The sequence below is a fragment of the Taudactylus pleione genome, unplaced genomic scaffold (genome assembly GCF_031769625.1).
Source record: "Taudactylus pleione unplaced genomic scaffold, aTauple2 ptg000316l, whole genome shotgun sequence".
Classification (NCBI taxonomy): Eukaryota; Metazoa; Chordata; class Amphibia; order Anura; family Myobatrachidae; genus Taudactylus; species Taudactylus pleione.
In genome coordinates this window covers 7,300,856-7,328,567 of record NW_028284717.1, presented here as the reverse complement: position 1 = coordinate 7,328,567, position 27,712 = coordinate 7,300,856, and the positions used below count along the sequence as shown (strand labels likewise).

Below are 27,712 nucleotides of genomic sequence, written 5' to 3'. Positions count from 1 at the left end.
CAACACACACATTAATGACTCATGGTGTATAACATTCATTTGTAGTGTATATATAATTAAGAAATATTAGATTGTGTAATGTAAAACATTAATAACCGTTACTACCATTCTACTGACAATCCTGTAACGTACCACCACCACTCCCTTACCAAGACTACAGTGCTCCCTACCGTGCAACACACTCTTCTGCCCTACTGAAATCCATGCTTGTTTCCGGTCCCCACATGGAAGGATATGATGTGTGAGCAGGCTGTAATCTGTCCGATGTACTACGCCTCCCTCCCTACTTATCACACTGCCTCAGGCCAATGGCATTACAGGTGCTAATAGCTGTTACACTGGGACCTCAAACATCAGCGACCTGTAGCAGCTCCATATAATTATTAATTTCACCAACAGAGCGAGTCTCGGGTTAGCAAATCAGGTAGCAAGAAGTAAAGCGAGTGGACGTTTAAACCATTTTCAATAAAACATTGTAATTGGGCTTTAGATTATAATATTATTATCATTAATTTATATAGCACCATGCAAACATAGATTCAGACCTGCTCGCTAAGCTGTGGCCGCTCGCTAGGTGCGATTATCAAAAAATTTGCGCATGCATCATAGTACGCATGCGCGAACCATTCATTGCGGCCGGGAATCGTGCGCTCGTAGCACACAGACTGGACACTACTTTGAGTGACAGATAGCGCCGTTTGTGGGTGGTGACAGGGGAAGGTGCTTGTGAACGGGGGAGTGGATGTGTGAATGCAGGAGTGTCTGACCGTCAAAACTGAGTTTTGTGGGTGTGCATAATTAGCATGGAGGCGTCATTGTACACGTTACTTGGCTGTATTTTACTCTGAAGTGCTCGCAGTGCTTGCGGTAGGGTAGAGGCAACCACATGCGCTGCGATCGCTTCCGATGGTCCTCGATGTACCGATGGGTGCAGACACTTGCTGGAGATGACGTGTGCTAGTGGGCGTCCTAAGACACGCTGATGGGCGTCTACATACACAAAGTGATCGCACGCCAAGAGATAGTGGGCGTGCTTATACCTTGGTGAGCGATAGCCTTCCATGCCGTCACTTAGCCGGATTAGCATACGCTGGGAGCGAGCGGCCGCATCTAGCGACCGGGTCTGAATCAGGCCCATAGAATCATTAAGGCAACATACCCACTGGCGCTTCAGATGTTTTTAAAGAATTTTAAAATGCAAGCAAAGCACATATCAAGCGTGCATGTGTTTGATATTTTTTGATATATATATTTATTTGTATTTTAACATGTATGTATATTAGAGATGAGCATAGACTTTACAACTGCGCTGAAACCTGTCTAACGCATTGAAATAGAACAAATAGTTTATAATTCTAACACCAGTGCGTACGTAGTATGGCATGGCAGTGGCTAATTTATGCACGCCCCTGTAACAGCATTCACATGCATTGGCACGCCTGCGTTTCGACGACCCCCCACCATCACTACCCCTAAACGGTCACTTCCTGTCAATCACTCTGCGATGGGTCTGCGTAGACAATGTGATCGCAGTGAAGCCTTCACGCATACGCACACAGCACTGCATACGCATGCTCAGAACTCAACAATCGTCCGATTGTGTTCGTAATCGCAGTTGTGATCGGTAATGAATCATGCCCCATAGCGGTTGCCTCGGCTGAATTAAATAATTATGTTAAATAAAATAGTTTCCATCAAGTAATTAACTCAGCGTAGGTAATGACAACAGTAAATTAGGTGGGAAATTTGGGAAGAGGGCCGATTTAGACCCGCGAGCGAGCGTTGAGCGCTCGCAAGCGGGTCGACGGTGCCATAGTGCGCATGCGCACGACGGAGGGAGCTCCATCGTGCGCATGTGCGAGACCCGCATAGCGACAGCCAAGCCGTCGTTATGGATCACGCACCAAAGGGGGCGTGCTGTCGATGGTGAGTGACAGGACGCCCCCTTTGGTGGGCGTGCCGGGGGCGTTGCTGCCCAGACGGAGGCGTTCCCATGGGAACGCCTACCCTCTGGGTCCGGCCCCACTGACATCACTAGTGATGTCAGTGGGAGTGCTTTTGGCTCTCCAAAAAGCACTCCTGGGCTTGCGGTAGCGAGACCCTACCGCAGGGTTTCGTCGCAAGTCCGTTGGTCGCGATGGTCTTGACCATCGCGACCATCTTTTTGGCCGCTCGCATATGCTGTGGGTGGTCATCCACAGCTATGCGAGCGGCCAGGAGGCCGCTTCAATTTTAGGTAGGAGGGCCCTGATTCAGAGCGAGCGCTCTGGTCAGAGCATCCAGCTCTGAGTCAGGCCCAGAGCCTTTTGTATTGGATGAAAGGGTCCATGTTTAATGGGCCTTTAATATAGCTATATTATATCATAGTAACTCTGATCACAACATGAAGGTTTCGTACAGACCATGCTGTCTATGCTGTCTATGCAGTGCAAAGTGCAACTGCCCTATCCCAGTGTTCAGGACTAGCATTGATGCTTCCATTACATTGCACTTGTCACCGACACACCGAGCAGGACGTACTTTTGTGTTCTCAGACAATGCCTATGGGAATGCAGACACTTCCTTTGCTAAAACTAGTTTTGATATACTGTATGACCGTTTAATATTCACGGGGCCTGACTTGTATTTATGAAGCACAGGGCCGTATTCACAGGTGCACACAATGCTGATGTACATGCAGCTGACGGATTATTAGCTACTGCACATGCACAAAATATTCTGGAAAAAAAACCCTGCGGCGCACGCGTTCCCGATAAATGTGCTGTTGCATACGGCATTAGAAATGGCGAGGCAAAACCATGGGTGTTCCTGGGTTGTGGTATGGAGTGTACTCAAAAAAAGTCTGTCTCATGGGCCTGTTATGGGAGTGTCGCGGGCGTGTGAGTGAAAGCGCCTACGTTCTCAGCCGCAGAGCCGCAGCCACAGAGGCCATGTTTAGCCGGAGTTCAGAAGGAGACACTGCATCTGCCATAGGCTGGTGCAAGGGTCAATGGCGGATGCGATGGTGCACTGATGGTAGAGAGTGTTCAGTTCCACCAGCGGAGTTGCACTGTCCACAGACATTGAAAGTGGGCGGCTCAGGGCTTGTACTCTCCTGCGCACGCTAGTGCACAAGGGAGAGGCTGAAACTAGCATATGCATATTATCGCCGCAGTTGCGGCTGCAATGGCATCCACCTCTGAGTCACTGAATCAGGCTCACTATGCCTTAGTGAACTGAATGTAAGCACAGCGCACAAGATGGCTGCCTCCACCCTGTATATCTGACAGGTGCACTTTAATCCCAATGGCTTTGCTGCTTTCAGTACAGCTGCTGTCACTCTGCAGAGTGATTGCTCTGTTGTCGGGATGTCAGCCAGGGTAACATTTGTCAGTAAAACGTAGTTCTACCAAAGGGCAGGAATCTTGTACTTTCACTCAGAATGATGTATGAAGGACTGGGTGAGGGAGATGAGATCACGGCATCATATAAACAGGTGAGGATCTGCCCTTTAATAAACTGGTTCTTCATTATGCATACCTGCAAGTCTGATTTATTTCACAGCTAGACAATATTCCCTTTCTGTTTTTCACACACACTTTGGGGGAGATGTATCAAGTCGTGGAGAGAGATAAAGTACCAATCAATCAGCTCCTAACTGTCGTTTTTCAATCACAGCCTAGGAACTGATTGGTTGGTACTTCTCCACGATTTGATACATCGACACTACATTTCCTAATTGCAATAACCTGGGTTAATGTGAGTTTGTACTGACGTTACAAAAAAAGCCTTTAACTCCAGATAATTAACTCGGTCCAGGTGATTACAGTAGGGAAACAAATGTGAAAAGCAGAAGCAAACTGTATGTAAAAGTCCAGGCACCCATCGTCTAACTTCATGTTACGCTGAATCTGTAACCCAACCTACACTGGGTTTCTGCACATTTTAACGCTCAGTAACTATTTATTTGCTGATGGCGGCATGTTAATATTGAAGCACCCTCCCGTATTATACAATCATTGTTTTTTAAGGACCCAACACTCAGATGACTTGATAGGTCCAAAATTATGCCAGGTGACAAATTTAGATACAAAAAAGTCCTCTGACCCTTCCAACCACTCAGAATGTCATACCCATGTTCAATAACCATGTAAAGTTATCCTAATTTTCATGGGTATACTTTCAGAATGTCGACACAAGAATGTCAGCATGGAAGGGAGGTCAACATTGAACACATCAACATCTGCAATGTCGAAGTTGATAGTCTTCCAGTAATGCGTTTGCTTAGACCCTTTTGAAAATAGCAATTTGTCACTATATTTTTGAATTAATTTTGATAAATAATTAGAGGTAATACGGTGTGGTTGGCGTAGGACTGAACAATTAGGGCCATATTTCACTGGTGAAACTTGCAAATATTTAATGGCCAACTGCAGAACAAGGCAAATATTTCACAAAATAGTTATGAAAATGTTGCCTGTCGCTGATAATGCTGGGCAGACACTGGCCCTGATTCAGAGCCGGACGCTCTCAGAGAGCGCTCGCTCTGAATCAGGGCCGGGCTATTTTTCTTTTTGGAACGGCCTCCTGGCTGCTCGCATAGCTGTGGGTGACCACCCACGGCTATAGCGAGCGGCCAGGAAGATGGTCGCGATGGTCAAGACCATCGCGACCATCGGGCTTGTGGAGAGACCCTTGTGGTAGGGTCTCGGTGCCGCAAGCCCCAGAGAGATTTCGGCTCTAACAGAGCCAAAATCTCTCCCACTGACATCACGAGTGATGTCAGTGGGGCCCCCCCAAACGGAGGCGTTCACTCAACATCGACAGCACGCCCCCTTTGGTATGAGACCCGGAGCGACGGCTTGCCCTTCGCTATACGGGTCTCGCGCATGCGCACGACGGAGCCGGCTCCGTCGTGCGCATGCGCTCTGGGCCACCATCGACCCGGTTGCGAACGCTCAGCGCTTGCGACCGGGTCTGAATCAGGCCCACTGTCAGACCGACAGACATTTTACCAAACATGCCTGAGATATGTCACAGTATATGGCCACGAAATCCGCTTTCCTCCCCCGGGGAGAAGATATTTCTCTGTTACTCCCCTGTGAAGGAACAGGGGAAGTGTCCGGTAGACAGCCGAGGGAGTGCATACACTGCCAGATGCAGCCGACCTTATAAGATCACTCAGGTATATTGGAAGATTTTTTTCATGCCCAACTGTCCTGTCATCGCTGATCGGTCATGTCAATACACTATGCAATTATCGGCCTGATCCCCTCAAAATTAGCGGATCGAGCCGATAGTTGCATAACGTATGCCCAGCATAAATCCCAAGTGTAGTAATTACCGAGTGCTCACGTTTGTCAATGCCACACGCATTGCTGACATTGACATCAACAAAAGTTTGTCAAAAACTGTGTACAGGGTCACTTGCTTCAATTATTCTTTTTGGACTAGCAAGCTGCAAGGACATCTAGTAGGTCTTATATATGCACACCTCCCAACATGACCCTGTCCAGGAGGGACACAATGCTCTGTTTCTGGATTTCCTGGTAATTTATGATTGTTATCAGCTGTGGTGAACTATATAACTGATAAGAAAGGTGTTTAACCACAAGTGATAGCAATCATATAGTAATAGGGAAGTCCAGGAACAGAGCATTGTGTCCCTCCTGGAGAGGGTCATGTTGGGAGGTATGTATATGCGCTGTATTGTAGTGTACACACGGTCAGATAACCTGTCAAATTTTAACGATAATCTGACAGTTTCTGCCTCCTGCAAACGACCAAACGATGGTCAATGCGTGGGCACGAATGGTCGTTATCGACCATCGTCCGTAGTCCGTGCATGCAGGCCAATCTGTTCGATATCGACCAGGTTAGCCTGTTTACTATAGAGACCCGCGATCATTAATCGTGGGTCGTTATAGTCGTTAGGGGGTTAATGCATGTGTTGGATGCTCGATATCATCCAACACATGCAGGACGATCAGATAACGATCGTTATCATTATCTGATCCCCCCCCCCCCATCTGACCATGTGTATGCACTTTAAGTGTGATCGACCATCAGACCATGCAACATGACCCCTTCCATCTGGTACAAAACGCTCTGCTCCTGGACTACCGTCTTCACCTGTGCTGAACTACCTTTTTATCATCAATTAACTAGAGTACTGTAGTTCAACACAGGTAACATCAATCATAGTTTAAGAGGAAAATCCGGGAGTGGAGCATTTTGTACCTGACGGAAGGGGTCATGTTGGAGGGTCTGGACCATGTATAATAGCCCTCAAAGCAGTGTAAAAAAATTTGAGGTTAGTTATTTTCTTTGTAATCAGAGTTAGTGAAAACATTGATTTATTCTAATAGTGACTGTATTGTACCATGACAGCTTTTCTTTTTTTACTGGCTAAAGTGCTCCCCCTGGTGTCAGTAAATGATATATCTCATCATGCAAACGGTCTGGCCACTTAATGCTATGCACATATTTAGTCTGGTAAATAAACACATGTTTGCTGACAGATTAAATCAGCAACATGCTGTTTGCATCACCAACCATTGCTACATTTATTATGTATTACATTGTCATCGTATATATCAGTTAGCCCCGATGTAAGTCACATGTTCAAAGGGAAGATTTAGGCTTCTCAGTAAAAAAAGTGAGCCTGCAACACATTGTTCACTATAAAACAGAGATGTTCATTTTATATCATGAAATATATATTTCCTTACCTGCCCGCGCTGCTTACAGCTTCCCCACCTCGCTGGTACGCCACTAGAAAATAAAATAAAAAACAGGACAATTGTAAGTGACAAAAATTCAGCATCAATTTAAAAAAATTAAAAAAGGACAAAATGGATAATCATGATGTATATTATCCACGGCGCTTGGCCAATCAACAGATGATCGCATGTATTCCGCATGTAATCTCTGAATCTATTCTTTCCCAAGCACTTGGTAACCGGGGTGATAAATCTTAAATATCAAGGAGAATATGACAAGCATTTTTGATGGGAGATGGATCACTGGGATGCTATAGTCAGATGTGGAACATAACAGAGCTTGTTTTATCCAAGGACAGCTCGGAAATATAATAAAGATTTATGTTGAATGGAGAACACAGTTGCTAAATGAAGACACTCACGAATATAAGTACATTTGTTTCACAATACAAACTACAGAGATATGTAGGGATATGTTGTGCCAACTGGCCACATAATGAGTAAACCTTATATATATGCATTTTAATGCACACAGAACTCCTGTTAAATGTTACTTTTATATCACTGCATTTAGTTTTGGTAATGATAACAATGTTCCTTATAAAGCAAATAAAAAAAAAATTCTTACAAAAACATAAGCTGGCTTTAAAGAGTTCAGTTTGAGGCCTGCAACAGCGGATCATGGGCCTATATTCATTACCGTTCGCAACCGCGTTTGCGCATGCAATCGGCCGATTGTTGTGTACTGAGCATGCATCGCAGTGCGCGTGTGATCGGGACTGCGATCGCAGTGACTACGCAGATCCATCGCAGGGGAGTGCCGTTTGTGGGTGGTGACGGGGGAGTGGTTGGCAAAATGCATGCGTGCCAGTGCGTTTCAACGCTGTTGCATGGGTGTGCATAAACTATTCACTGCGATGCCTTACACAGCCTGAGGCCTCATAGCGTGCGATGAGGTTAGCATTTTCCGAGTAAGGTCAGAGCTTGTGCAAGTGTGCGTGAGGCTGCGATGGTACTCGATTGTACCGATGTTTTCGCAGTCTTGCTAAACATTACGGCTGTGTGTATGGTAAAGTGGGCATCCTTGTGTAATGCTGCCATGGCATAGCGCCATAGTGAATCAGGCCCCATGTGTTAAAATGTATGTATTCACAACAGAGAGCCATTCTCCATTATCAGGAGAGAATCAGAAGATTGTCAGCTCATAGGGCTAGTCGCAGGGGTGGGCAATAAGCAGCCCTCCTGCTGTTGTTGAACTACACATCCCAGCATGCCTTGCAACAGTTTTAGCATGGTCAAACAGCAAAACTGCCAGGGCATGCTGGGATGTGTAGTTCTACAACAGCTGGGTTATTATGGAATTATTGCCTACCCTTAGGCAAGTGGATAGGAATAAAGCAGCCTTGCTGCTGGGATGGAGCTTATAATGCAATGTACCATTATAAATAAGAAATTGCTGTCATGTATGTGTAATAGCATCTTAGGCGTTTTTGCAGCAATTACTCTATACAAATATCATTGCTGATTTGCTGTATTAGAATGTGTGCTAACGTTTTTAGCTGAACTCTACATATCAAGGATATGTTAATTCAACCTGTAACTTTGCAGCCACCAATGGAGCTGGGGAAATAATTGTCTAAAACAAACAGCTAACACTAGTTGGGGCTTAGTTACTGTAGGAAATCATATGTCAGGCATCAGTGTAAACCACCCATTTTCTGGGTATATAAAACACACGATTATAGTGTATGGCTGCCTAGCGCTACATCCCATGGAGTGTCCCACAGTTTTGGCATACCTCACAACAATCCCTATTTTAGAAGTATTGTCCTGAATCACGGACCATGGAAGAGATGTGGCCTCATGACAAATTGGCCATTGTTTGAGCAGATCTTGGAGTGCAGATAGTAGTGTAGTTTGGGTGAATCTGGGAGTGGTTCGGGTAGATGTGGGTATGGCTTGGACAGATCTGTACGTAGTTTGATTGGATCGTGGAAGAGACCTGCCTGTGTCCAGTTTTAAAAAGTTGAGAGGTATCTCTGCCTTGGCCAAAACCACAATCCCCATTCACCCAAAAACACCCTCTCTTGCTGAACAATGCCACTTTCTGGCAAAGCCCCCTTCTTTCATGGCTGTCTTGCCCACTTTGTGGTTCGTTAATCTGGACCTATATCGGGACAGATAGAAGATATGCTCTATGTATATGCATAATCTTCAAGTACTACTTATAATACTGTATATACTATATCAGCCAGCATTTTATATATGCCCGGCACTGGGAAAACCTACAATCAAACTGCCCTGCTACAAAGAGCCATAATAAGTACTTGTGAACAGGGTTTTGCAATAATGTTATTCATATTGTAATCAGTATGTTTGGGCTAGAGGTAGGGGTTCCAGAGACCTGTAATCCCCCCTCTTGTTTGTACAGGTAACTCAAAAAGATCCACTCTAAGGAAAAATGCCAAAATTAGCCTATAAATGTACACTCAAGTTATTACGGCATACACAGAGCAGCATGTCCTCACCGCCGGCAACATGCCACTCTACACTTCTTCCTGCTCTCCACATCAAGGGAAAAGCAATCATATACCAGTCATTATGGCTGAATAATTGAATATGAAGGTTATTCCTAAAATGCTTCCATGAAGACGTTAGCCAATGGAGAACCGAAACAATTTGTTTGTTTTGTTGGGTCTGCAATAAAATAATCTCGCTAGTGGGTCGATTGCCATATCTGAGATGGAGCAATAGCTACAAAGCAGAAAGCAGGACTAACAGTGATTCCTTCAGGAGATTCCCTTCTCAGCACAGTGCCGTTGATTATTTCCTATCGTCCTATATTAGCGTTCCGACAGCCGGCTCTCAAATTTTAGTAAACTATTATTTTCATTCAGGCATTCCGTTGCTCTAAAGAGTTAACAAGGATTAGCTGCACAGAAAATGCTGATGGAGTCTACAGCTTTGCCTTTGCCTAACTAGGAAAATGTTTGAAAGACGTCAAATCAGACCCTTTAGAAGAATTCCAAGCTGGCAGTCTGCAAAGCAGAGATAACTGCCTGCAATGATTACAATAACAGGATTAAAACTTAAGAGGCAGTGTTAAATCTGTCACTGAGGTATTGCCAATGAAGTCAGGGTCTGCCACCAAGGAAGCTGGAGCCCACTAATAAAATGCAGGCTTTGCAAAACGAAAACAAAATCTAAAAAAAAAATTAATTTTATTTCTTCATTTCCAATTTTTTTCAAAAACATTTTCTAGGTTTCCATATTTGCAAATGGCAACTTTTTTTTTTTTCAATTAAAACTGTAATCTTGTTTTTAATGATATTTAGAGCTATTTTGCCTGGCGTTAATATGCGTTGTCCGTGTTCTTATAGTTCTCACGCACATTTTGCAGCAATATATACGTTTATAAATATAATTGCCCTATTAGAACATGCGCTAATGGTCATGGAAACCTTTTTCGTTCTATAAATGATCAAGTGATGGAGGATCTCTCGCTTCAATCTGGGTCTCTGAACGTCACCAGTGAAGCTGCTACAAGAATCCTAAAGGTCCAGCAGAGCTGAAACAATGGTTTGAAGCTGAAAGCTACAAAGCCATCGCACAAACGCTCTATCTATACATTTCCGGTGCAGCAAACCCCAGGAGGAGCTCTATGAGCAGAACAGACATTTAATTATAAAGCACATGCGACACAAACAGACAAGAAAGAGTGCAAATATGGTATATACCTGTTGGTGTGAAGGTAAAAGACGGGACTGGAAAATAAAAAATAAAAAAATAAAAAAAAATTAAAAACTTGTTATTAAGCTGAAGAAAGAAAGAGCATGTCTCAAATTAGTACATCTCAAGCAGCATATAGTAAATCAGATAAAGGGCAAGCATTGGGGTGAATGGCACGCAAGGCACAGCGATTGGCAGTGGAAGTGCCTTTCACACTACGTCGGCATCATTTTCAATTAATTGTTAGTTCAATTTTTCTTATATGAATAATGGGGCGAATACGTTACTTAAGAGACTTGTTTGCAGTAGTTATAAATCTTTCTCTAATCAAAAATAACTGCAACAGAGGCGTGGCAAGCCTTCCCCATGCTATACAACGGTTATTACATTACTAACACACCGGGGACGAGTATGTACAACATGAGTACTAGGTAATTAATGTGAAATGGTTGAATATTTTTACACAGGTACGGTACTAGATATATAGGCTGCTACAGTAACATATTTACTATTTGCCAATGTATCAATACAGTAAATATAAAACCTGGTATATTATTTGAGTAATAGCCCACTAATATATAGGTTATATATATTAGACTTGTCATAGTGAAAATGGTTTGCTTTGGTGGTGGTGGGTGATCTAATAATGTGATGTCATCATCCAGGTATTTAAGTTACATACAGTACTACATAAGCCTGAAAAAATAAAGGAACCTAGTTGACTGTAGTATATAGGAAGACTACAGTATGTACGTAATAGTTCTAATATACAGTCACTTTATGGCCCACCCTACTGCATCTTCCAGTATAGCCATCCATTGCCAATCATTACTATGGCAGAGCATCCTGTGATATATAGAGATTAGTGAACCTGTTTCCTACAGAATGTTAATATCTGATCAAGGAATTAACTATTTTAATCCCATATTTCCTCCTTATGTTATGAATATGACCAGGACATGTATCTGAGCCATACTTACATCCTGTCCAGAGATCTAACTAGGATTAAAGGGTCCAGTAGTAGCTGTACCCCTTTCTGCTATTATAGTTTTGCCTTTGTTATAGACTAGGGTTTCCTTGTTTTCGGGGTTCCCAAGGACATTTCCTTTTTTTTCTATCAAAATGCTTTCACTTAAAATGATCGTTTTCCCGTTGTTAAACTTAATGACCAATAACATGAAGATAAGAGAGAATAGTTTTTATATACAATAATTAATTCACCTTATGTGGCATTTAAGTAATACTATGGAAATATATGAGTATTCCGGTTTTTCAAAACAATGTGAGACTTGGTCCTGGGAACTGCAAGCATCAGAAAGTCATGGCTTACAGCTATAGATGTGACCACAAGGACAAATAGGACCCTGTAAGCTCCCTGCTTGCGGCTTCTTGTTCCGCATGGCCCAAGCAATAGACAGAACGAGCAGCACCAGCTGTACTATAGAACTGAGCACCAACTATACTATAGACCTGAGCACCAGCTGTACTGTAGACCTGAGCCCCAGCTGTACTATACACCTGACCCCCAGCTGTACTATAGAACTGAGCACCAGCTGTACTATAGACCTGAGCACCAGCTGTACTATAGAACTGAGCACCAGCTGTACTATAGAACTGAGCACCAGCTGTACTATACAACTGAGCACCAGCTGTACTATACAACTGAGCACTAGCTGTACTATAGAACTGAGCACTAGCTGTACTATAGAACTGAGCACCAGCTGTACTATAGACCTGAGCCCCAGCTGTACTATAGACCTGATCACCAGCTGTACTATAGACCTGACCCCAGCTGTACTATAGAACTGAGCACCAGCTGTACTACAGACCTGAGCACCAGCTGTACTATAGACCTCAGCCCCAGCTGTACTATAGAACTGAGCACCAGCTGTACTATAGACCTAAGCACCAGCTGTACTATAGACCTGTCCCCCAGCTGTACTATACAACTGAGCACCAGCTGTACTATAGAACTGAGCACCAGCTGTACTGTAGACCTGAGCACCAGCTGTACTATAGACCTGAGCACCAGCTGTACTATAGAACTGAGCACCAGCTGTACTATAGACCTGATCCCCAGCTGTACTATAGACCTGATCCCCAGCTGTACTATAGACCTGAGCACCAGCTGGACTATAGACCTGAGCACCAGCTGTATTGTAGAACTGAGCACCAGCTGTACTACAGAACTGAGCACCAGCTGTACTATAGACCTGAGCACCAGCTGTACTATACAACTGAGCACCAGCTGTACTATACAACTGAGCACCAGCTGTACTATAGACCTGAGCACCAGCTGTACTATAGAACTGAGCACCAGCTGTACTATAGACCTGAGCACCAGCTGTACTATATTTCCTGGGCTCCAAAATTGAGCTCAGTGAAAATGTGTCAATGAACCAGGAATGCAGCTGATAATTTTAATTGCCATTCCCAGTCTGACTACATACCCCTGCTCTCACTCATGTCGGGATGCACTAACATAGTGCGTTACATACTGCCAGACATCGTACTGATCGCATATGCACTAACATATGCGATCAGTACAGCAAAGGACAGCTCTTCCGATAAGAGCTGTCCTTTGCAATTAGGGCTGAGCCCTGGACTTCCGAGTTTATGACCCGGGAGTCCATCTTCCCTCAAAGGCGAACTTGAAAGCAGTATATGTCTTATGCATACTTACCTACCCTCCCGTAAGTGTCGGGAGGTTCACGAATTGTCGGAGAGCACCCCTGGAAGAGTATCCACATCTCCCGCATCCCGCCCACTTCCTAGTGAAGTGGGCAGGATGGGGAGATAAATGGCGGCTCTGTATGGAGGGGCAGAGCTAAATGCCACGAAACGTCTCATTTAGCCCCGCCCCCTCATCTGTTCCCACGATTCGCTGCAATTTGTGAGAGTGGGGCCTAATGACGTAGTAAGCCGGGCCCGCCCCCCTAAGCGGTCACCAGTGTCTGCTCCCCGGGCATCTCCCAGGGAGCAGATAAGTAAAGTAGGTAAGCATGGTCTATGTGGGTTAATCCACAAAGCCAATAGAGGGTTTAGTTTATTTAGCTCTATGGATGCAGAGCCCAAGCCTCTCTGACTGGTGAAGCCCCCCCCCTCACCTCAGGGTGCAAGTATATTTGTTTTGGGGTGCACTCACCTTCGTGATTGTCTTACGGGCTGCGCCACCTTTATAGGATGGGTTGTCAAGTTTAGAAGGTGGACTTGCAGTGTATGTTTGTTATTACTAGTTGTGCGGTGTTGGGAGATCCGGCCATAAATCCCGACAGGCAGGATGCCGGTGCTTAGCATGCCAGCGCCAGAAATTCCAACACCTGTCAGAATCCTGGCGCCAGCATCCCGACGGTAAGTACTAGGGTTAGGGGGAGGGGGAGGTTAGGTTTAGACTCATGGGGAATGGGTAGGTTTATGGACCAAGGAGGGAAGGGTAGGGGTAAGGAGAGAGGGAGGGTTAGGATACTAACTGACAAGTGTCGGTATCCTAACCCTATCGGCATGCCGGCGCCAGGATCCCGAGCGCGGGCATCCCGTAACCAACCCATTGTTGGGGTTGTCCCAATTTCTGCCCATTCCTTTCTTTGCCACCACACAGTCTTTAGTATGTGTGTATAGAAATAGCTTATTATTTATCTGCCAACTCTATGTCCCTGTGTCTTTATTTTATAGTGTGTTACATACACCCTTCAGCCCATAGGAAGTTTATACTGACTTTATATGGAAGTGGAGGTTATTAAATTATGGTATAATTACCACTATATTTGAAAAAAACACTTAGTTGGAAATTGTTTTATTTTTTTAATCTTTTTTGTGTCTCCCAAAAAATATATTTTACACAGTATTGTAAAAAAAATAAGTGTAAGATATTTTTGTTGCTTTTGTTTGAGAAACAAGTAATATATAAAAAGCTTCACGTTCCACCAATGCCTACGTAGGAAGCGGAGGACTACAGCTCTGCCCCCTCCCCGACGCCATGGGGGGCTGCTCTGTATAGCCATTTTTCCCTGTACTAAAACCCAAGCTGTGTTCTGGGGGGACATTGTGGATTTTACTTGTTCATCTGTATGTGATTTGCAGCGCTAATCTGCATGATTTGTTTTTATATAGAATATCAAGTTCCTTCAACAATATTCTCAAACTTGTTTAAGCTTCATTTCTGTCCAAGAATTGTACAATTTATTTGGGATTTGGAAATGGATGTTGAGCGAATTACATGCGTAATCAGGACTGTCATGGTTCCCTGTATTACAAGAGCCAATATAACTATGTAATCTATTGTATCATTGTGGTGATAGGTTATATTGTGCCTGTTATTTTGTGTTGATGAGCATATGTACAGTACTATTAGTTTAACTTCCTCTAATGCCTCAAAATCACCCCATTATATCTATCATCTATTCATCGCATTCGGTCCTACGCCAAATTAAATGCAAAACACTAGTTATGTTTTCCCCGTCTATACGCTGTCTTACGTTTGTTACACAGAAATTCCATCCTGATGCTTTCTAGCCATCGCTTTTCAAACTGTCAATGCAATTTAGTCAAGAAAAAAAGAATTATAACAATGCTCTAGAAAAAAGCATTGATAAAAATAGGTGTATTTAAGTACACAGCTATTCACACAAGAATGGAGAGTCTTAAACAATATATTAAAATCTCAAGGACACTCCGTATTGGGGGGGGCAGGGAGGAAAACATGAAATGTTCCAGCCATTAAATATCTCTCTTTGATCTCATTGCGTACACATTGTTAGGTTCTTAGGAATTGCATAATAGATGAGAGGAGGTCAGAGAGAACAGAAAAACATAGCAGCACTTTACATTGTCACTTAATTCCTGCAGTTTTTATTCCTCTCACAGCAGAACCTGGATAAGGATTCTGTATAACAGGGTGTATAATACATTATGGGGGAGATGGATCAAATCTACTAAAGATAACAAGTGAGGAAGTAGTCCATAGCAACCAATCAGCTTCTACCTATCATCTTATAAAATGTACTAAATAAATGACAGTTAGAAGCTCATTGGTTGCTATGGGAAACTTTTCCAATTGCCCTTTTTTGAAGGTTTGACACATCTCCTGCTATGTTTTATAGTCATGTGAACAAGCCTGGAAAAAGAAAGTAGTTTCCAACTATGAGTTTGCCCAGCTGGACATGGCAATAACACTTTTATCAAAGTACATGGAAATATTGAACTCATTTCAGGGTTATTAAAGAGTGCTAACCATGTCCCGGTGTAAACCTTCCCTCCGCTCCAGAAATACGGCTAAGTTTTGGGGAGTAGATGGAGCACGTGTGGAGGACGTGGTGACGCGTTTCACATCATCACAGCCCCACTTCTTATGTGTAGCGGAATTGGCAGCTAATGACAGGAAAAGTCCAATCTCCTATTAGTTTAGAACCTCCCCTTTCATGAAATTTAAAGTTTTCCATTTTTCCTCTGCAAATTTTTGGCTTAAATAATAATGAGAGTGGGGAAGGGGTGATCTAATTCATCACTATGGAGAACTGCACTTTTTTCCTAGCCACAAGACTTCTTAAATAAAATGTTTGCCAAGCTCACTCCAGTGGCCCAGGTTTCCTCATCTGCAGAATGGACATGAATTATAATGACCTGATGAAAAGTACAGTTCATAGCAGTCACTCAGAGTCTGGTAATGGGGTAATCCTGTGAGTACCTTTCCTGATTCCAGCATAGGTACTGTTGAGTCCACTGCGTTTCTTGCGATGACGGTACAACCAGATGCTGAATACCATCAGGATGATCCAACAAGCAGCTCCTATGCCGGCAATAAAAGCCGGTTGCTTTACCACGTCGGATATCTGCTGGGCAAGGCTCACTTGGTCCCCTGGAGAGACTGGATTTCCGAAAGAATCTATGAAACAAAAGACAATTCCTTTTTTTACTTTTATAATAAGAGTTGCTTTTGCAATTTGCATTGCCGTTGAAAAGGAAAAATGTTTAACATATGCCCTGGGCAGGAAAAAGTCACTTCCCAGCATCCAATGCTCCCAGGCACTGACCACTTGTTCCTAATGCCCAATCCTGCCCTGTCTAGATGTATAAAGTATCTCTGGTTGGATGAATCAAGATTATGGGGGGGGGGGGTGATTCAGCCTCAGACGGTATTGCTGTCGCAGCTGCTACCATGGTAGAAGCTGCGGTAACCCTATTATGGTAATGCAGCAGGAGGCATCACGCCCTCCTGCATGCATTACTGATCCTATCTGCATCCATGGATGCAGCATCAGCTCGTCTGCGTGATCCTAGGCCAGATGAGAGTCACTCAAGCCAAACGCTGCAGATGCACAAGAGAGGCCAGAATATCTCTGTCAGCCGACGGAGATCCTGGCCTCTTCCCCCCCCCAACGGCGTCGACACTCCTCCATTTTGGGAAACGGAAGCTGTCGCCGTGCCACCCCCGCCCAGAAACGACAGCAGACTGTCAATCACTGAATGTTTGCTGCCGGACTGCGTGCAGATTCGCAGACCCGTACTGCAAATGCACAGAACAGGTCATGCACCTGTGCAGACCACTTACAATCGGAGATGTGCGCTAACCAATGGGTTAGCATACATCAGCCCCAATATTGTTTTATTTGTATATAAATTGGGTTCAATACACTAAGGAGCAAAATGAGGGACTTCACAATGTGTCATTACAGCGGGGTTGGAACTCAGACAACGACAGACTTTATCACCCTGGTTCCACCACTACTTTGTTCCTAGATCGTGTATTTGAGTTTGTAGGTCACATAGGGGTGGGTATTAACATGTGCAATTTGGGTGATATCATAAGTATGGCATAGGTGTGCACTAAATCGGGGCATCGTCTCTAAGTGAATAGAATTGACCACAAAGTAATAGCAATATTACAAACTTAGTGACAGATTCAGTTATGCGCTGGGTTCTGCGATCTGTACCTATTTATGGGTATATGGGTACTGTAACTCATCCCCAACATAAATGACAGCATGTCCAACATTAGACAGAACTCTTGTTCCATACAAGCCAGCACAAATGCACATATAATAGGGCACCGTAGACAATAAAACACAAAAATGTCTCACATTCACCATGATTAGACCTAACAACTAGAAATAAACTCATTTTAGACCTCCGTATTTTTTCCTCATTGTTCTTGGCTGAAAATCATAGGCGTGTCCTTGTCCACATCATACCCCCCCGCCAGTGTACTACAATACCCAAACTAAATTCAATTTAACAGCCCTTGCTAAAGTTCCGTAATAGACTTTATTTAGAGCTACACATAAGTTACAACATTGAAAAACACATAAAAGCAAATAAAACATATATGGAAAAGCATCCAAAGCCTTTGAGAAGAAGAAAAGATAATCTATATAATCAGAGAACTTATCATCAGACAGATAACTTTTCACTTGTCAATATCTGCCCAAAGAGTTTCATAGGCGACAACACAACATTGCATCAGATCTCCATGAACCTCTCTTACGATGTTTGCAAAGGACATTTTACGTCTGTGTACTGACTGATACAACATGGCTTTTTCAGCTTTAAAAAGGACATTTAACGACAAATGAATAAACCCCCCTTTTTAAATAAGCTGTGATTGACCGGCTGGGCACAATAATCCTTGTTCTATGTATCTTGCACAATAAAACTAAGTGCTTGTAAATCTGGAAGAGTTTATTACAGCTTCCTATAACCACTTAACACTTGGCAAGAGTGGTCAAACCAAGCATTAAACGTAAGGATCAGCAGTAAATTAGTGTTATTATATTTGGGAACAAACATACCATCAGTGTGACGGACTTTGGTTTTACAAGTGTTAGTGGAGACAGAGAATGCATAAAGTCACAGGGTATTGTATAGCTCTGAAATCTAACTTGGAAACAATTGTGGAAGTAAAAAGTTGGACTGGCTTATGGCTTTAATGTCATTGATGCATTCTGTTGATAAAACATTTTACTTTACAGGTTCAGGCACCTGTGCCTGCCGAGTCTTCTGGAACATACAGGAGACACCAGAATTTCAGCTAGTTCCCCAGACTTCCAGGAGAGTACCCAGCACCTCCTACCCCCCCTGCTGATGTCATAATATCACAGAACAAGTGCCAGGAGCAGGAAGACGGCTTCCAGGCACACCCTAAGGAATGCACCATAGGCCTTTATATGTGGCTGGGTACCTCTCCAGGCACCCTGCAAGCTGGAAAAGGGTGCAGTTGAGGCAGGGATCAGGCTAACCCCTTGCACCCTGGGTGTCCGCACCGATCGCACAGCCCTCATTTCTGCCCTGTATCCCACCCTCCTGGATCCCGCACACTTTCCAACTGATTTGTGGCAAATCATGTGATTTTAGGGAGTCGGTATGAAATACCGCCGGCCGGTTCGATTCCCGGCAGCGCCTGGCCGACAAAAGCAGAGTTCCTGCCAGCGGAAGACCGACAGCGCTGGAAATCCCGATCGTTGCTAAGGTAAGTATAAACTAACCTAACCTAACACCCTAACCCTCCTTAGGGGTACCTAACCCTAACCTCCCCCCCAAGTGCCTGACCCTAATCCCCCCTCTAAGTGCCTAACCCTAACCCCCCCTTCCCCGCTGCCTAAACCTAAGTCCCCCGGGGTGGGGTGCCTAACCCTAAGTCCCCCCCGGGGTGCCTAACCCTAACCCTCCCTCCCCCTAGCCTAACCCTAACCCTCCCGGGGGGGTGCCTAACCCTAAGTCTCCCTCGGGTGCCCGAAACCCAACCCTCCCTCCCCACGGCTGTACGCTCGCGGCGCCCGACATCCCTTCGATTGGGATGCCGGGCGCCGGTCTCCCGGCGTCGGGGAAATGACGCCTGGTCATTTATCCCACGCCGGGATACAGCAGTCGGGAAGCCAGCTGTCGGGATTCCGGCAGCCGGCTTCCCGATTGTATACCGATTTTAGCCCCGCTCTCTAGTGATGACCATCGACCATCTATGGTTACCAACTATTGGTAATTAACCACCGATGGAAGATGGTTTTGCCATCCATTGTGGAGATGCAATGGTTCTCCACCATCGATGGTACAGAGCTCCACAATGTTTGGCCCGTATCACTGCATTTTACAGCAGGGAGTGGGGTCATAATGACTAGACCAACCCTCCAGGATCCCCAAAGGATGACACGTTCGGGTGTTGATATCCAATCATTATGTATTCTTGTGGGTAATAATGAGTCAGAATTAACACAAAGACACAACAGGGGACACTTTTGAAACCTGTTCAAGTAACAAGAACAAATAGAACTAATAGTGTTGCCTATTAACAACCAATTCAATTGTATTTTTTTCCAACATGATAAGAAATCATCTGAACACTTGCACTGGCAAGTAATAACCTGCGGCAGCTATTTGTTGGCTGAAAGTTTTATGTCAGTGATCCTTAGTGCAGTGGAGTTCATTAAACAATACCGTTCTTGGCTGCCTAGATTTGCTGATTTCACAGCTCTTTGTGAGAGGCTGAGTTGGTTTGGTTCAGGTTTTATGGGGGCCGCCAACTACAGTACTACTGATGTGCCGGTAGGGCTTAAACATATAAAATGTAACGTGACTAATGAATTTATTCCACCACCCTATATCTCTTTCTTCGTCCAAGCACAGCTGGAACCGTGATGACATAGGAAAAAACTGGAACTCGTTTATCATTTTAAGACAACAGAACTTGCTGCTTAATTCCAATGGCTTTATATAATACAAGTCAGCGACTTGCATTGCAAAACAACAGACATGATTAGCAGAATTCCTTTACACAGTGAAGATGCTGGGGAAATGACAGCACCTCCAAGACTAAAAGAAGAGTTTGCTGGTATACTATAGTATAACAGACAACTAAATTGTGTTGCAAAATATAAATATATGAAACAAAAATAGAAATTGCTATTTGACAAAAAAGGACATAATCACAATAAACGGACGCTGATAGCTAATGATATCATAATATTGTAACAAACCAATAGTAAATATACGTATATAAGTATAGTATAAAATCACAATCTAGCAAGAACAATACTGTCCCAGTAATTTAAAGATATAAAGATAAATATCTTGCTATAAAGTTCACTGACATTATCCATGACTATATTGTCTATGATTACCTACAGTATCTTTCTGACAATACCAATAGCCCACACTGTATGTCAATTTACCATTCTGTATACACTTTGAGCCTAGAAGCAGATAAGTAGTTAGTTTACATGCACACAGTATTTTTTATGAGGTAAAGCTGCCCTCTAGTGGTAGTTTTCAAAATTAACACCTCCAAAATTTTTCAATCATACTATGTAATATAAAAATACTTCAACAGAATTGGGATTTAAAAAAATGTGAGTTAAATCTAAATTTTAATTTCTATTTCACACACTGATTTAACACATTTGATATCAGAAATGCTAATGGTTTTGTGAGCAATTTTCTAGGGTTTTATTTATAACAAAAGTATTAGGTGATGAATGCAGAATATGTCCTAAGTCACTTAAACTAAGGCCCTCATTCAGAGCCGTACGCTCTGAGCAGAGCGCACGCTCTGAATGAGGGCCGCCCTCCATAAAAATGGAGCGTCCTCCTGGACGCTCGTATAGCTGTGGGTCACCACCCACAGGCTATACGAGCGTGCAGTTTGATGGCCGCGATGGTCTTGACCATCGCGACCATCGAAACTGCGAGCCGGAGCCTGCGGTTGAGGTTTTCAACCGCAAGGCCCGGAGTGATTTTGGCTCTATCAGAGCCAAAATCACTCCCACTGACATCACTAGTGATGTCAGTGGGCCGGCTTCTGACGGGAGGCGTTCCTGTGGGAACGCCCCCGTCAGGGAGGCACGCCCCCGGCACGCCCAGCAAAGGGGGCGTGCTGTCAATCAACATCGACAGCACGTCCTCTTTGATCAGACACAACGAGCGAAGGACTTTCCTTCGCTCGTCGCGTCTGGCGCATGCGCACGACGGAGCTCCCTCCGTCGTGCGCATGCTCAGTGCAGAACATCGACCCACTTGCGAGCGGACAGCCGCTCGCGAGTGGGTCTGAATCAGGGTCTAAGTGTCCTAATGTGACCCAAATATAAAGGCCAATTAATTAAGTATAATTATATATTAAAGCTATGCTCCACATTTATAGGTCCGAATTCACACTTATTTATTTAAAATTGTAATTAACATTTATTTGTGGCCTGTGTTAAAAATCTCTGTTTAGATTAAATGATTTTACTTTTAGATTTAGGGAGCTGCCTACTTTAGGCCAACTTGTAGGAATAATGAAATGGTGATTTTGTTTTGTGATTTACAAGCTGATTACAGGTTGATTTTGTGTAAAGTATAAAATTGACTCTATACAAGACTTTAAGACTATAAGATGTTGGTTAATTGAATTAAAATCACTCAAGAAAAATAATTCAAAGAGAAAATGTAAAAAAAACGACCTTTAATAGATCCCTCCCATTCCTGGACTGCAAAGTGCATATTGTTTGCAATCCCTGCTCAACAATTAAGTTTGGGTTTGTACACTGTGCTTGTGACAAGCAATTATATAGCCAACTGACGTCTCCCATTGTTGTGATTAGTTTGGTGATAGTATATAAGGAATATGTCAGCTTTGGAGAAAGTCACCACTGTTGGCAGGCTATTCCAGCTATCCACTAAACTTTATGTGAAATTATTTTTGCCCTAAACCAATACCCACCAGATTTAATACGTGTTCTTGTGTTAATACCCCTCTTCCTCAGCAGAATGTATTCCTGATGTACTTTGTTCATATATATGAAAGCTTCTATCACCCCCCACCCTCCGAGAGGCGTTTCAAAAGCTATCGGCGACCATGCAGCATGTACCCCCTATACCAAGCAATAAACCAAAAAGAGTACACATAGATCAGGCGCCAACAAGTGTCCCAACATATTCTCTCAATTTAAATGTCCATCCAATTAATTCTTGTACTCTTATAAGCAGGACTCAGCATATCATATGGGAAAAAAACAAGACATAAGGTAGATTTACTAATCCTTGGAGGGAGATAAAGTACCATCCAATCAGCTCCTAACTGTCACTCTACAGGCTTTGTATGAAAAATGACAGTTAGGCGCTGATGGAGTGGTACATTTTTTCTCTCCACTTTGGGGCCCATTTATCAATGAGTTTTATTATACGCCATGAGTTTTTAAAAATCGTTGCGTATGATAATGGTTCTCCAGCCAATCAGCTCCTAACTGTCATCTGTTTGAAAAATGGTAGTTGGGAGCTGATTGGCTTCAGCACCATTTATTATAGGCAATTCGTTTTTAAAAACTTGTTGCATATGATAAAACTCGTTAATAAATGGGCCCCTTTATCACTCTCCAAAGCTCAGTACATCTAACTGAATGTATCAAATGTTAAATATACACCACTCTGTGCATAGAATGTAGCAGTGTATTGGGGTAGAAAATCCTCCTTAGGTCCTGCGCTTACTTGAACAACGTGAATGAAGGTGCATCCACATTTGAATATCTATTTTTTTTCCCACTTCTTTTCTTCAAAATCTCATATGGCAGCCGTGATTTCCCAAATATACATACAAATTGCCTCTAATAGTGCATGAATTGTACAAAAACTGCAAATATTTATTTATAAAACTTGAGAAAAACACCATTCAGGTAATAATGGCCACAAACCAATAGGGGTGAAATCATTGACATGCCCTCCCATCAGTAGATGAGGAAACACAGACATTAATAATAGATAAAAGTAAAAATCATCTCGAGCCTGAGGGGTGCTTTTCTCTGGGAGCCTAGCATATGTACCTCAGCTGATGGATTCCCCTGCTCTTGCTCTATTCGGAACCGGCTCCCTCCTTGCGTCCACATGACGTAATTGTCTTTGCCAAGGCAGGACCTGCATGTGTTTCAGTCAATCCCTAAGTTGTAACCACTTCCCCAAAGGCCGCCTTGGGGAAGAGCAGTTTGGATAGTGGCAGGAACTGAAAGAGTTAGGACAGGGGGTCATAGACTTGTCCTTTAGTTATCTCAGGGCCTGATTCACCAAGGAACGCAGTTTCTTATACGCACAAAATCGGCTGATTGTGGTGTACTGGCCATACATATTCATCGCAGTGCACGAACCAGTCATTGCGATCGAGACTGTGATCGCAGTGGCGACGCAGACCCATCGAAGAGTGATTGACAGGAAACGCTGTTTGTGGGTGGTGACAGGGGGTAGTTGGCGAATGCAGGCCAGTGCGTTTCAAAGGCGTTGCATGGGCATGCATAAATTAGCCACTGGGATACCATACACAGCCTGAGGCCTCATAGCGTGCGTTGAAGTAAGCAATTCCTGAGTGAGGTCTCACCCTGCCTTACCTGTGTGTATCGGTCCAATGGTACTCGATTGTACCGATGTTTTTGCAGTCTTGCTAACCATTACGGATGTGCATATAGGTGAAGTGGGAGATCTGTAGTGAATCAGGGCCTCAGTAGTATAAAAGTATTGGTGCAGTTATGGTTCCATAATTGGAGGTGTTATGGTGTACGAGTAGCCAGGAAGCTGGTGATGGAATAGTGATGTTCCCAAGGTCATTAAATGAATGTAGGATGATTCTATTGTCATAGATATTGCTATGATTAATGGTTATGTAGGAAGTAGAGAGGTTAGGTCCCTATAAAACCCTGCTATGTGGTGAGGTAGAAGGCGCATGGTATAGCTTGCTAAATCGGTGCATGAAGGTGGAGAGGTAGATGTTGTTATACATGTTGGTACAGTACTATGCATTTCTCTCACAGGGATGTTGGAAATGTGCTGAGAGCATTTGTATGATGGGAAAGTAGCCTGGGCAGGTAGTATCCCAAGTTATACTGCTTAGAAGTGTGGCCAGTTCATAAGATGGAGAAAGATCACGGCCAGCACTACCATTAGGCAGCTTTAGCCACTGAAGGGCAGAAAAAAAACATGAAGGATGTCCTTCTTTTACAGAGCGCTGGGGGCAGAGCCGGATTAAGTGTGGATGGAAGGGGGCACGTCACCCCGGGCCCTCATCTCTCAGGGGGGCCCCCAGCCATTGATGATTACATCTGCTGCAGTTACTTACAGTGCATTGCAGTTCGAGGCAGGCTAGGGATGAGGAGTCGGGACAGGGGGCTGGGGGACACGGCACTCAGTCAGTGCCAGGCCAGCAAGCATGAAAGAGAGGAGGGGACGGAGGAGCTACTGTGCTATAGACTACAGAGAACAGACAGTGAGTGTCCTGTACCCTGCCTGTAAGGTGATAGAGAGGAGGGGACGGAGGAGCTACTGTGCTATAGACTACAGAGAGCAGACAGTGAGTGTCCTGTACCCTGCCTGTAAGGTGATAGAGAGGAGGGGACGGAGGAGCTACTGTGCTATAGACTACAGAGAGCAGACAGTGAGTGTCCTGTACCCTGCCTGTAAGGTGAAAGAGAGGAGGGGACGGAGGAGCTACTGTGCTATAGACTACAGAGAGCAGACAGTGAGTGTCCTGTACCCTGCCTGTAAGGTGATAGAGAGGAGGGGACGGAGGAGCTACTGTGCTATAGACTACAGAGAGCAGACAGTGAGTGTCCTGTACCCTGCCTGTAAGGTGATAGAGAGGAAGGGGGGGAAGGTATATATGTGCATGTATGTATATATAAGGGTGTTTATGTATGTGTGTGACTTTGTGCATGTGTATATATGTGTGTGCCTGTGTTTGTATTTATATGTATGTGTCTGTATCTGTGTGTATGTGTATTTATATATATATATATATATGTCTGAATTAGTATGTGACTATGCATGTATAAGTGCATGGACTCACTGTATGTATGTATGTATGTATGTGTGTATTAATGTGTGACTGTATGTGTGTATTAGTGTGTGACTGTATGAATGTGTGTATTAATGTGTGACTGTATGTATGTGTGTATTACTGTGTGACTGTGTGTAAATAAGTGTCTGTATGTATGCGTGTAACTGTATGTATGTGTGTGTGTATTAATGTGTGACTGTATGTGTGTGGGTATTACTGTGTGACTATGTGTAAATAAGTGTCTGTATGTATGCGTGTAACTGTATGTATGTGACTATGTATGTTTGTTACTGTATATGTACGCATGTGTGTAACTATGTATTTGTATATATGTGATATATGTGTGACTGTATGTATGTGTGTGTGTATATATATATATATATATATATATATATGTGACTATGGATGGGATGTACTAATGACAAAATGTGGTAAAAAATCTGAAAGCTGCTGTTTTCGGATGTTTAGACACATTCCCCATATATCAAGCTTCTATAGATGGTGTTGCTATAGAAGCCTATGGGCTTCTTTCCACATAACTCTCCAAAGGAATCCCTCCCAGTGTCCCCTGCACTATTCCCATGTCCCAAATTGTGCTCTTTAGTGCCTCCCAGTCTTAAGTGCCCCGGGCCCCCCAAAGCCTTAATCCAACTCTTGCTGGTGGTGGCCGTGGGATGTAGTCAGCATCCCGGCGTGCAGGATGCTGACAGTCTAAATACCGGCGTCGGAATTCCGACAGCATCAGGATGCCGGCTCCAGTATCCCGACTGCCGGCATCCAAAAGGTAAGTATTGAGGGTTAGTGGAGGGTTAGGTTTATAGTTAGGGTTAGGCACTAGAGGGAGGGTTGGCACTTAGGGGGGAGGGTTAGGTTTAGGATGCGGGAAGGGGGAGGTTAGGTTTAGGCACCAGAGGAGGAGTTTAGGGTTAGGCACCGGGGAGGGAGGGTTAGGGATAGGGTAGGGGTAAGGGTTAGTGGGATTTTCACTGTCGGGATGTCGCTGTAGGTATTCTGACCAGCGGCATCCTGACTGCCAGGAACTCATACCCAAGCCGGTGGCCGCATATCTAATCAGCCGCAGTTGTGTGTATCTGCCCGGGCACCAGTGTGATCCATCACAGTCACCCCATGACCTGTGCTAACAGTGCAAGCAGGTCTCACTCTCTGCCGCGGCCGCCCAGGTAGTCAGCCTCACCTCAGTGCTGAGGTGCTATTGTGAATACCATCATGCTGCCCCAGCTCTCTCTCCTCTCCTTCCTTTGCAGAAGGTGAAGAGTGAAGTATCAGGCTGACCGCTGAGTATATTAATGGATCACTGGGACCGGAGTGTACATGTGAGTGTGACAGGTACAACCACAGACGGGGGAGGGAAGGGATGGGGTGGGGGCGATAGGCTGAAGCTATGCCTAGGCTGCCAAGAAACCTTGCACCGGCCCTGAGAAAGATAGGAGGATTTAAAGAAATGATGCAAGGAGCAAGAGTTTTCATGTCTCCATCACGGCAGCAGAGGTTGGAAGGATAATACATTGGCCAAAAGAAGCTTCTTGCATCCTGGTACTAGAGGGACAGAGGTTCGACGTTAGGAGTAAAGTGGTCATTTATGCTAATTAATGGAAGTGACCAGGAATATTGTAAATCTCTTTGTCTCTCCATCACTGCCTCCCCTAATGACATGTATTGATAGGTTAAATAAAAGTGGTAGGGTCCCAAATACTATGGCTGAGATGTATCAATATTTCTAAAGAGAGCAGGTGGAGAAGTCAACCATAGCAGCCAATTAGCTGCTCCATATCATAGAATTTAGTAGATAAATGATAGCTAGAAGCTAATTGGTTGTTATGTGAAACAGTTTCACTTGCCCTCTTTATAAGTTTTGATACATCTCCCCCTATGTGTACTAAATGGTCACTGTCAGTTTTGCTTATACCCTTTTTATGAAAGAGTAGGAAAAAAATGGCGCTTGTTTTACATGTGAAGATGAGATAAAAGTGACTGTGGTACATGGAATTGCAGATAGCATTGAGAATAATTGAGCAGCTGGAAACTCCTGAGAGATACATTTTTTTTTTGAGCAGTAACAATGTATAGACCACAAGGTCGTGAGGAACTGGCTGGAATACTAATAGAGGAGATCATTATTGAGATGTCAGTGGAAGGCGAGGGGATAATTATGGTAGATTTCACTGTGCCTGACGTGGAAGGGAAACTGACAGCTGATAAATCAGCCAGGAATAGTGACATTTCCATGCAAAATGCAAAGATATAAATACAGCAGTGAAAAATATAACAACTATATACCTGAGAGCCTCGCATCAATAATAGGGACATTAATGCAATTACTAGCAAAACAAAAAAAATACAGGAATTGTTGACTATTTAGACCCACACAAGTTACTAGCTTGCAGGCAGCCTGGCTTTGCTGTGGGGTGAGGATTTTAGTTGTGACTATAACTGTAGTGACAGAAAAGGGTGGATTAGCGGATACAGCTTATCTAGATTTTAGCAA

The 27,712-nt window shown here is 43.9% G+C and overlaps 1 protein-coding gene across 1 annotated transcript in view; it reads right to left on the bottom strand.

Moving 5' to 3' along the window:
• Positions 1–27,712, bottom strand: part of ROBO1 (roundabout guidance receptor 1) — a 607,752-nt gene that overhangs the window by 50,478 nt on the left and 529,562 nt on the right. The window contains exons 17-19 of the mRNA XM_088442732.1: positions 16,114–16,311; positions 10,439–10,465; positions 6,711–6,753 (exon numbers count right to left, since the gene is read on the bottom strand). Coding sequence (XP_088298858.1) covers positions 6,711–6,753; positions 10,439–10,465; positions 16,114–16,311 — 268 coding nt within the window. The remainder of the gene's footprint in view (positions 1–6,710; positions 6,754–10,438; positions 10,466–16,113; positions 16,312–27,712) is intronic.